This window comes from Plectropomus leopardus, chromosome 1 (genome assembly GCF_026936395.1).
Source record: "Plectropomus leopardus strain MGB_pleo_1.0 chromosome 1, ASM2693639v1, whole genome shotgun sequence".
Lineage (NCBI taxonomy): Eukaryota > Metazoa > Chordata > Actinopteri > Perciformes > Serranidae > Plectropomus > Plectropomus leopardus.
In genome coordinates, this window is record NC_142176.1 from 37,059,850 (window position 1) to 37,072,010 (window position 12,161).

General features: G+C 39.7%; 1 protein-coding gene across 1 annotated transcript in view; it reads right to left on the reverse strand.

Annotated features, from left to right (window-relative positions):
- The window catches only part of itfg1 (integrin alpha FG-GAP repeat containing 1), a 192,678-nt gene that overhangs the window by 155,336 nt on the left and 25,181 nt on the right, over positions 1-12,161 (reverse strand). Inside the window, exon 7 of the mRNA XM_042484273.2 lies at positions 3,590-3,639. Coding sequence (XP_042340207.2) covers positions 3,590-3,639 — 50 coding nt within the window. The remainder of the gene's footprint in view (positions 1-3,589; positions 3,640-12,161) is intronic.

Sequence of the window (12,161 nt, forward strand, 5' to 3'; positions counted from 1 at the left end):
CATTTTACTGTCAGACAAGCACCAGATACATGATTCATGATGTTTTTTTAATTCAAGTAGTGACTTATGTCTTTTTATCAAAAACTATTAAACAACAAGAAGATTCGATTAAGCAATCGGATTGGTCAACTAGACATTTAGAACAAAATCAAATCAGCATGACAGCACACCTTCCTCATCACTTAAAATGTTACTCCACAGTTGAATCAAAAACCAGTAGACTGCAATATTGATACAAAATGTTTCGTTTTGATGAGACCTTCCTTTAGTAAATATAATTTATGGTGCTGTCAGATTGCTGCTAGATCACGCGGTTAATAAAGGTGATGCCTCTCTTGTATGCAGCAAGCCAGTTTTGAAACTGCAGAGAAATTGTTGTTTTTGAAATATGAATCAAAGCAGAGCATTTCATTATATAAAAAAACATGTTGTGAATCTACATGTGAATGTACATATCTTTTTTCAATAAATTTGGACTTTATAATGCTCCGTCTTGAGTTAACTCATGGAAAAGTTTGGATCACATCAGCAGTGCCACTGAGTCGATGACATGGTAACATTTTAAAAATAGCAAACGTAAAATTAACAGACATAGTGGCTAAATCTGTGCATGGAAAAATTCTTTATTTCAGGAGATATTTTAGTTACAACAAGATTGAGCTAGTAAGGTGGTTTTGTGTTTATGTGTGAGGTATTTATTCAGTTTGGGAAATCCCACTATCTCTACAAAGCATTACGTTAGCTAAATGGACTAGAAATTTTCCTCTGTTGCTAGGCTGTTTTGGTCGGCCTGCTTGCTAAGGTTTCATTGCATAGGAGTCTACTGATATGACTGATGACTAACTGATTGTTATCCAGTTATTAGTCAAACCACATGTATTTTCATGGAGATAACAGTGGCAGAAAGTATTTTATTTTGATAATATTAATATTGCTTAATTACACTAGACATTATGTTCAGAGCCATGCTGGTGCTAAGAGCTTAATGCTAATGCTAGCATGCTAACATGGTCACAGTGATAATGCTAGCATTCTGATTTTTGGCAGGTATTGATTTTTCGACTTAGTTTACACCGTCAGAATGCTAATATTTGCATATTGGCAATCATCACGAAGTAGGCTGAGGCTGATGGGAAGTATTTGGTCATACACCAAAGTATTAGATAGACAAAAATTTTGAGTTGAACATGGTGCTAGATGAAAAGAAGTAGACAGAAGATAAAAGTTGGAAAGTACTCATTCTCTGGGGAGCCTGATGGTCTGCTCCATATCTCATGGCAATCCATCCAAAAGTTGTTGAGGGATTTCAATTTAAAAAAAAAAAAAGTCAGCCCTATTGTGGTGTAGACAGAAAAGTGAGGGGATCACCAAAGTCTGTAGAATCCATCCTCTGGGGATGACGATACCTGTACAAAATTTCATGGCACTTCATCGAATAGCTTTTGAGAGATTTTAGCCTGAAGTGTTCGCCCAATTGACCCACAGACTGAGACATCAATTTCCCTTGGCCTATGGGCCTAACTTTCCACAAACATGTTTTTGAAAAAAATCCTTCTCACTAACAAGAGGATCAACAACAAAAAGGGCTGAAAACACATCCTAGTCACAGGTTTAAAAAATATCAAAAATCAAAACGATCTTCATGCTCCTGCGCTGAAAAAATCTCTTTCATCATGCTCTCACCTGATCAACATTCCTACCATCCGTCACCCATCCCACTAGTATTTCTTTTTGGTAAAGCATTTTATTTGCTGTTTTGCTCCTGCATGGTGTCTCTCTAGTCTCTACCCTCGGCACACATTCTGTGTCTGCCAAATCTCTCAATCTCTCTCTGTTTCTCTCTTCTTCCTTACCTCCTCCCTTTCCTTTCTCCTATTCCCCCTCTCTGTGATAAGATAGACTACTGTTCGGCTTGTGCCTCGACCTGCTGAATTTCAAATAGGCCCTTTCGACAAAAACCCAGAGCCTTGGTCTCCCCTCTCTGCTCTCTCAGAATATTAACTAGTCCTGCAGCAGTGCTAAAAATCCTGCACCTCCAAGCCCACCAAAGCTTTGCAGATCCGTTTGCTGCGTTGAGGAAACAAGCAGAGGGGAGGTGTGTGGATCATCACTCTCTCATAACTACATTTGGTTGTATTTACACACATGGCCTTTCTATTGGTGAACAAACTGGACTTAGTTCATAGTGAGGCACACAGAACATGCCTCTAATGGACCACATTGAAGATGCCTAGTTACTAGCGAACAGTCAATGAGACCAGGAAACTGTAAACATGCACTTTAAAAGTCTATTATGTAAGGTAAGAAACTGGTCATTTTATTCCAGGTAATAAAATTCATGCAACAGCTATTTGATGTGGTTCTAATCCAGTTACCAAATTGCAGAGTACAAACTTTCTCTTAGACTTTAGGTCACACATAGACCAATTACACTTTTACGTTTATGTCCCTCAATTCTGCCTGTCAGTGGACTGGTAGACAGTGCTTAACACTATGCTACCCCCCCGATTTCATTTCACAAATTGGAATTAAAGCCTAAAAATCCAAATAAAATGTGTATTAACATGTATTGATGTATGTATTAAAAGCAGCGCAACAGCAGCTACAGCTAATTCAGGCATATCTGGCCTTTAATTAACTGTAAACAGGACTGATAAAAAACATAGCAATACAACAAATAAGTGTTGAAAATTATATAGAGAAGAAATTTTTTTCTGTTTTTATTGTAGCTGAAACTAAGTCTAATATCCACTGTCATTTTTTGTTCAGCTAACTTCTCAGTCGCTGATACGAGGATCTGAGACTCAGGGAAGAACGCTACAGTCCCTTAACTGAGTTCACTCAGAGTGGACCCATGATCCACTATTGGACTGTGACACACCAGCTGGGAAATAGATCAGTGATAATCATCACTGACAGTTTTTAGAGTTTACACAGTTTAACCTACTCACAACTTCAAACACATCTGTTTGAATATTTTGCACTGCAGAGACGATCAACTGGAGAATACGGAAACAGATTCTGCGGTAAATGTTTTTATAACTGATTAACTGTTTCTGCACTGAAGAGCAACAAAACCCTAGAATTTCAGCTTAAGTGCCTCTTCCTTGAACGCCTCTCAAATCAAGTGTTTCGCTCCCCTCTGTATATTTTACAAATGAACTTTTGGTGATTGTGACTGTTGGTTCAACGGAATATACAATTTTGAGCATCACTAGGGAATTGTGGAAAGTTGTGAAGGGCATTTGTAGAATCAAAGATGTGTTGTATTTGTCCTTAAGGACGACAGATCAATCAAAATGACAGCAACTGCTGCAGTCATACTTCTGCAATTTTACAAACTTTACACTGGAACCCTGTTATATTGAGATAGTAGTGTATGTTAGTACAAGAGAGAGTATATGAGGACTAACAGCCATAAAACCTACAACCTAATTAGTTGAATACATTTACCCCACAGTGATCACCCCTTCAGCACTGCTACAGTAACACAGTCATGGCTGCCCTGACTGAACTTGACTCCTAAAAACGCAGGCAGTGGAAAGAAAAGTTGGGAGAGGAAAAACAAAGTCCAAAAAAAGCTCCTTACCTTGCTGATCCAGGTCTCAAACTTGGGCCCATCAGTTGTGAGGAACAAATCTGGAGTGTGGAGGAGAGCGAGACAGAAGGCAGGGAGAAAGTTATTAAGTGATACACGAGTTTATCTGGCAATCACAATCTAACATGGAGTAGGGACTATTGATTGGTGATGAAGAAAATGCTGTAAATTAGTGGAAATGACAGCAATAAAAATTTACACTGTGCGCTGGCTGTGAACCCTTATGGACTTGATTAATTGATCATGAAAAAAGAACAGATCAATAAAAAGTCAGTAATTGCTTAGATTGCTAATGTTGCCTTGTTTACACAGGAGAATTATTAAAGGTCGTATATTGTTGAAAGAAATAGTTGTGTCTTTTTCATAAAGCAGGCTGCGATGCTAAATAAAAACTGTGAACGTATCAAAACTCTCATTCCCCTGAGAAATGCATGCAGCCTGTATCATAGAGTTTACCTTTAAACAAGCCGCCAGGACTACCATAAGCCTGTGATGTCACAACTATACCGGCCATGCCCTCCCACACCCTCCATAGCAAATCAATCTAACTGACCCAACATCCAATTCACATTCAAGCTGTCATTTTGTACACAAAACAAGCCACAAGACTTTAGCTGAAGAATGTCAGGGAAACTTTACACAATCAATTGATACCAGGAAACTATATTATCATTTCACAGCATTCCCAGGTATGGCAAGATTATATATCAGGGGTTAAAGTGTAAATTTTTCAGAAATGACAAAGAAATAGTATGGGACCTTTAATACAAGTGATAATAAGCATGTTCAGGAGCTTCTGTATTTATTTTTTACATTATGTGATGGCAAGAAATGTATTTTGGTAGAAAAAAAATACAAATAAACATAACTGAATTGATATATTGCGTCTTTTTTTATTTCAGTGATGGAAAAAATGGCTTTCGGTGCATGTCCACTACTGCTGGCACAAGACAAGAGTTGGCTATAATACCTGTCAACATCATGTGTGGTGACGTGATGGCTACCTTTAAATAGTAGGACTAGGCTATTGAAAACATCATCTTCACATTCTTTCAGCTTCCAGGTTAAAAGAAAAAAAAGAAGAAAAAGAACAACATTGTTTTGAAAACGTCAACTTTTCAGAGCTTGGTTTAGTAAGAAAACTTTGATATATTTTGGCCATTCTCTTTGACTGTGGCACTGACAGGCAGTGACTCTTCAATATACAGGTGGGATTTCTGAAACGATAAGGATGAATTGGCTTCTTAAAGTGGTAGAAAAAAACAGGTGAAGAGAAGGAAAAAGAGTAGTGGGGGGGATCTCCCACTGAAAGCAACAGGATTTCGCTCAGCTTTCTGGAGGCTTCACCTCCTGGTAATGCCTGTAGCTCGCTCTATTGGAATCCTATAACCTGCGCTTGTACTCATATTCCTTGCTCTTGGAGCTTAGGCTGCAGGCTGCACTTCTAATGTGGTTTCTGTGTGTGCCTCTCTGTGAGAGGACGTTTACTTTCATCGCTGCGTTCTCCGGTCTGTGGTTCTGCCCCAGTAATTGGACATGAAATAAATATTGGCATTGATCTGCCTTAGGGCCCTGCTATACTCCATGTGTTGCCGTGCTGTGCATGGGAAAATATTAATGATAATGGAATGGGGAATGGATGGAGGGAAGACAGGAAGAGTAAAGGTTGTGTGTAATGACAAAGGCTACTGTGGAAATCCTGTACATTACCAGTGTTAGTACTGCTTTGGCCACTGCAGCAGCAAGTTCAAAATGCCGCAGTGTGACGAAAAGTGAAAAAGATGGAATATAATAGAATTTAAAAATGAAACTGAATGACTCTCTTTCATTGGCTCCATGTCAAACACGACTAAAAAGCGTTTGTCTACCAGTGCCCTGCTTGTACTCTCAAATGTTATCCCAGGATTTCACTGCAGTCATCTCGAGCCAGAACCCAGGAAGAATAAGCAGAGTAAAAGAGCTTTCTCAAGAACAGCTCTACTCTCCAGGAAGGTCTACAGGTATTTTTAAATCTAGGTTTTCTACTTTTTATTTTTTTATAAACTAATTTGGTTTTACAGTTTACTGTGTATAAATTTTGTTTTGATGTGTTTTCTAGAATAATACCAGATACAGATTACACTATATATGCATTTGTGGTTTATTTTTCAGCTATTAAAATAATTATAATATTACAGTGTTTACCACAAAATAAGAGCATATGTTTCACAGTTGTGATCATGACAGAGAAGGTTTTTTTCAATACATGTATCCCTCTGCATCATTCTGTGTCCCCTTTCTAAATTCTGGGGTTTTAGCGAGTCTGTGAACGGAGCACAGCCTGAGCTTTCCCTGAGTTCTTTTTTCCTCAGCAGCAGTTTGTGACTTGCGGGATGGATAATTGATCTGTAAATTAGTTCAGCGCTGAGCAGATCGGATTGATGGATGAGAGAAGCAGCTGCTGCTAACACAAACTTTAGGACCAGCACAATGGATGGTTACATTTTATTTTCAATGCCCCTGGTGTTCTGCTGCTTCATCTGTGCCCAGAGTACGCTCTGTGATCAAAGAGGGTGGTGCAGTGAACAGTTTATATATTTTAATAGCGCTCCTAATGAACAGTTCAGCTCCAGAAACAGAAAAATCTGTTTGCGGCAGCAGATGTCTTTATCGTGGCAAGCCATCCCAAATAAATACATCTTTAGGGAACCCTGTATTATACGCTGTATCAATTATTATGTTCCCAAACTGCTCTATGCCATTGTGTTCACTCACAGGAAAAGATGGTGGTTATGAACATAACTACAGCTGTTGGGCAGTTTGTGTAAAAGAGGGTTGTAATTTCTTTCTTACTACCACCCCATACCCCACCTACCCATCTTCCATCCACAACACACACACACACACACACACACAAACACATATGAGCACACAGAGCCATCTCAAACAATATTTAAGATTCAAATGCCAAGTTAAGCCACTTTAAGGCGCTTAAGGTGGTGAAACAGCTCAACTTTCAATGTTGAAAACTTTGTGGACTTGCAGACATGTTGCCCACACAGACTCACAAATGCAGAGAAGATAACAAATGCATGCATATATTATGCATATGTGCACAGACACACACATACACACGCACATACACACACACAAACACACACACAAACACGAACACACACGAACACACACACACACACACACTACAGGCTACGCTCTGTAATTTGCAAACTGTGGATGTGCTTACCCGTGTTACTGTGTGTGTCTGAAGTCACACCGGGTGGTGTGTTGATGAGCTTGGTTAATCAGCCAATCAGGCCTCTTAGAGAGGATCCAGCCGTGATTGGCTGATTAGGTGCGATGGCGTTGTGTCAGCATGAGAGGCATGGGGCAGATGGAGGAGCAGAGGGATGCATGAAGAGATGTTCATCTTGTAAACACTTAACATTCTCGCTGTGGGGGCACTTCCTCTCTGTGCTTCTCATCTCACCACTCTCCTTTTTTTTAAGCCAAGTTCGCTGCCAAACGCTTTTCTCCACTAATTTGTCTTCCTCTTCTCGAAATGCCAGTCCAACTTGAAACGGCCCTTTAAACTTCTCTTTGTCGGTTTGGTTCTCGCCTCTGACAGGCAGTGTAATGGGGGCGTAAACTGATAACTTAAAAGTGGAAAGCACCCTTGAGCAGGACACTAAACTTCAAGCTGCTCTCTCCTTGGACACTGCACCACAAATGACCCTGCTCTGTGATCTGTCCTGAGAGGGAATGCATTTGTAGGAGTCTGTCAAGGGGAATATGCACACACAAAAAAGCCAATTCCCTTTGGTAAACTGAGCAATAAGGTAATCTTAATGGGATCCGTGTGACATATCCTCTTTAGTGCATTGTCCTTATCCACTCTGCCCTCCCTTCCTTGCAGCCCCTGCCAGAAAGTATTCTACACAGTCTCATAAAGAGCTGCTAGCTAGCAATATAAACCTAACTGCTGCCACCATCACTCACTTTAACACAGTTTTACTGTTCCAGGGACTTTTACTGGGCCGCCAAGAGCCTTTTAGGGACTCATTTAAGTTAAAAGAGATATTATAAAGAGGAACAGAACAAAGCAGAGTAGAGAGAAATCAAACAGAACAGAAACAGAGTGGATCCTAAGTGAAAGTCTTTTGTGTAATTAAGTAGTTCCTTTGTATTGCCCTGTTTTTCCCCAGTTTAATTTTTGCAGCTCAGTTTCTGACTTATATTAATGTGCTCACCACAGTAAAGCACACTAAAGCATACTAATATTTATATATTCAGTATTTTTATTTTCGGTTCTTCTGGAAGCTTTTTCAGTCATCCACAAAATCCTCATACATAAATACACAAATATTTAACCATATTTTTTGTAATATGATTGTTGTTTAAACTTAGTCCTTTAACTACTTCTTCATAATTAAAGATAAACAAGTCATTTGCAGTCAGTCTCTTGTATTATTTACGAATAGCTCAGCTTTATGTTTTCATCAACTTTGATGAAACAACTAAAGATGGACGACACACCCCCATTTATCCCCACTTTGCCTAAGTGAAGCTAAAATATCCGAGATACAGGCGCTGCCGTCTTGTGCTCGTGAAGTCGTTTGGAGCCAGAGTCTGCGCAGTAGCGATATCTGCGGTGGGGGAGTTCCGGCCAAAACACTTTTCCGACCAATCGCCAGCAGCTCCATTGAATGCAAGCGCAAGGATTGGCACGCACAGCGTTCAATCAAGACAGAAAATTCCCTTTTTATAGAATTGAATAACAAATTAAAACTGAACTTGTCGTAAGAGCAAACACTTTGAAAAATTATGTAATTAAATTACATTTACTTGTCAAAATAATGGTGATTAGAAAGGGGTTACATCCAAAAATATAATTGTCAGTAAAAAGCTTATATGTAGAGTATAACATTCATTCTGTTGCTTTGCACCTTTTTGCCATACAGGAATTCCTTGAATGCAATATCTCCAGACAACACAGGACTGCAAAGCTGCTGCAGATTTGAATGTGACACCATCAAGCAGGTTAGTTTACAAGGAGCTGTCTCTAAATCCAGACATTCATTTAAGTGCTGTGTTCGATTGGTTCGCTTGTTTGAATTTGATCTGCCTCTCGTCTGCCAATCAAGCATATGGCAATAATGTCAGACAAGAGAGGCTTTCAGTGCTAAAAATACAGCAATATTTTTCTTCTGAAATCAGGAAAGGGCCCTAACATTACTGTAGAGAGTAACGCTTGTTTACCAGCAGGGAAAATGTTGTCAACAAGCCTGTCTAGTTTAAAACATTTGTTTTGTTGTTGTAATCAACGGTAGTACGATGCATGGCTTAAAATTAATTCAATTACTTACATTTTAACAGGGCAACTACTCTGTAAGCTACTATTTTTTTTTTTTAAAATGCACTGCTTATGTGAAAATGTTGTATTAAGCTTTTTGTGGCTCCAGAGGAGGCTGCCCAAAGTTCACTTATTTGCCTCAAATGATGTCACTGCATCTGGGGGTTTGGAGTTACTAGACCTCTGATGCCCGCCCATCTCTGCTTGAGTCTACATTAGCTGCTCCTGGCACTACAAATTACACAAAGCAGTACTGCTCGCTTTAAAAAAACAAACCCAAATGAATTTAAAAAACCTTGTCGATTGTGACTCTGACATTACACTAGTATAATGCTGAATTTGTAGAGAACTCTTTGAAGACACTGGAGGCAAGGTCACATAGCCTTAGAACAAATCATCTGGGCGGGTGTGGACGCATACCTGAAGCACCTTTATGGCATTTCTAGAGGCTCAGGAAAGAACCTTACTTACTGATCACCTATCACATTTGTGACCACTTCACTTTATTGAGGACATGCTCCAATTGCACTTGAAACCCAGGCCACCCAGTCCCCAACCAGAGGCAGAGATTTTTATTTTTACTTTTCCCCACACACTACCACTGAAACAAAAGGACAAATTTTTCCACCTTTTCTGCCTCTGACAAGACAAAGTTTGATAATTACAGAACGGCCAGCAGTTCTGACTGACACCTACAGGACTTTTGGTCAAGAGGTGATTGTGAGGTCACACTGGTGACATCAAACAAACGCTGTTGCTGTCCCAGTATCATGACAAGCTACTAGTAATCCTGTTAGACCTGTATGATTGGAAGTGACCAACACGACCATCAAAGCCTGCTAATCCCATCAAACCATGGCTCAGTAGAGAAAGAAGAGCGGGGACGCTGCTGTAGTGTTGTGAACAGTCAGTAGGGCTTTAAACATGAGCTGTGTTGCCTTGATTATTCCTTCCAATATATTCCTTTGATGCAATTTAACTGGCATTATTTTAGGGCTGCATTCACACTGCCATTAGTCCAAAATATGGCAAAATTGTTTTATCCTTAGCTTCTTTGCTTTGCTGTCTACTGTCTACAGTATATTACCTATGGTCAGTCAACATAGGCTGGGGTTGGACATGAAAGTGAAGCTATCTACTGCTGTGGAGGGGTCAGCAACGAAACGTCTCTTAAAAAAAGCAAAAAAATAAAAATCAATATAAGTATCAGTTTATGCTATATTGAGAACATTTTCACTCCTTAATGTCAGACAGTGATTTCTAAGGAATAAATGGAGCCATTCTATGGCTTTCTTATAGCCAGACTCCATTAAGAAAAACAGTATTTTAAATTTGCTGAAAACAGAAGCTGCTGGTCTACTGCTGCTTCCATCAGTTTGTTTGTCTTAATGAGTGACTTTGGCATTGATAACGGTTAGTTCCGATTCACCAAAGTCACTCAATAACACAAAGTAACTAATTTATTGAGGCAGGGAGGAAACCAGCAGCCCCCGTGTTCAGCGAGGGTAATTGCTGTTTTTGTCAATGGAGTCTGGTGGCTTTGATGAGAGCGTGGATTGGGAATAGAGACGTGTGTGTCAAGGTAGAGTCTAACATTTCTGGCATCTTTCAATGTTTTTTTGTAACTGTGTTTTGATTGGTGGTGTATATTGGTGATATTGCAGTGTTGCCAATGATGTCATCAAATGCTATAACACATGTATATTTAAAAATATATATTATCAAGTGTTTTATTTGTCCCTAATGCTGTGTCACACATTTAGTTTTATTTACCACCTGCAGGTTAACAACAACTTAACTACAGATGGCAAAGTCTGAAATGATTCAACAGCACCACAGATCCTGGCACTCTGCACTATCTGTGCGTACACACATTCAAAGCACAAGCTAGTAGAGCTGTCATACTTCACCACTTGGGAAAGATGCATACATAATTGAGGTATATAAATGTGTTTGTGTGTGGGAGGGTAGGGTTGCGTAACAGCAACAGGGATTCAGAGCTCTAAGTGGTATGTCATGTTGCCGGATAATTAAAGACATGCTAACTGTGAAGGCTGGAGCAACGGCTACGCTAGGCATCGAAAAGACACATGGTAGAGGGAGACAGAGAGATAGAAACCAGATGCTTAGGCCATCCTGTTTTCAAGGTGTTTGTAAATACAAAAGTACAGGCTTACAAAGGACATCACTACAAAGCAAAAGCGTACTAATCCTTTAATTGCACGAGAGGCAATCTATAATCAATTGATTATTCCCTCTGCGTTCCTCTGCTCTCTTAGCTTTTTCTGTTTTGTCAAATTGTCTCTTCCCAATGACACTTCAAGAAGCACACTGTCACACCCCGCTGAATGAGTACATGATGAGCATGCTGCATAAACACACGTACAGCCGCCCCCACACTGCATGGCTGATTTAAATATCTGTTTGTGCATCTGCATGTGAATTTCTTTGTCACAGGGTTGTAAATCCAGCCCATCATCTACAATCAGACAGTCCTTTCACACTAACAGAATAATTGCAAAGTGTTTGTTGCCAATAACTGGGTGTTAAGAGCAACCATTGTCATTGCTTAAGTATATTAAAACAAACAACACAACCAGGTGAACAGTTGCACAGACCAGCGTGCTGCAGGTCTCAGTGCTGTTTGTGTTGGAACAAATATCAGCATGCTGCACAAAGGTTTAATTGGCTCTATGCTGTTTCCATTACAGCAGGACACAGATGAGCTTGAACAGGTAAGGGGCAGGTGTTTGCTGTTTGTTGGACGCAAGTTGGCACCATAATGTGCAATGTGCCACACGGGGAATAAACATCTGCAACCACATGAGAGTAATAGTGGTGAATGTGTTTTATTTAATGATAGCGTGAGCCAAACAGCAAAGAGAAGTTATGCTTCACTTACACACTCTACAGATCTGCAGCTTGTTGTACCTCCATAATAGTTCATTATAAGTTTGAATGTAATGTAAGTAATGGCAACTGTACAGCTCAATAATAGGTGTGCACATCAGTATCATTATAAATGTAAAGTAAAAGTCTGGCCTAAAGCCACCCACACATGACTAGTTGTAAAACTGCTCTGTGCTGGCTATACCATGGTTTTCCTATGGGAAAAGCAGTGGCATGATAGACTGTATATAATAATGCATATGGATGCCGTGACATCACCCATTAGTTTGTGAACTCCTGTTTTGAAGCTCTGAGTTTGGCCGAAGCCATCTTAGATTTTTGGAG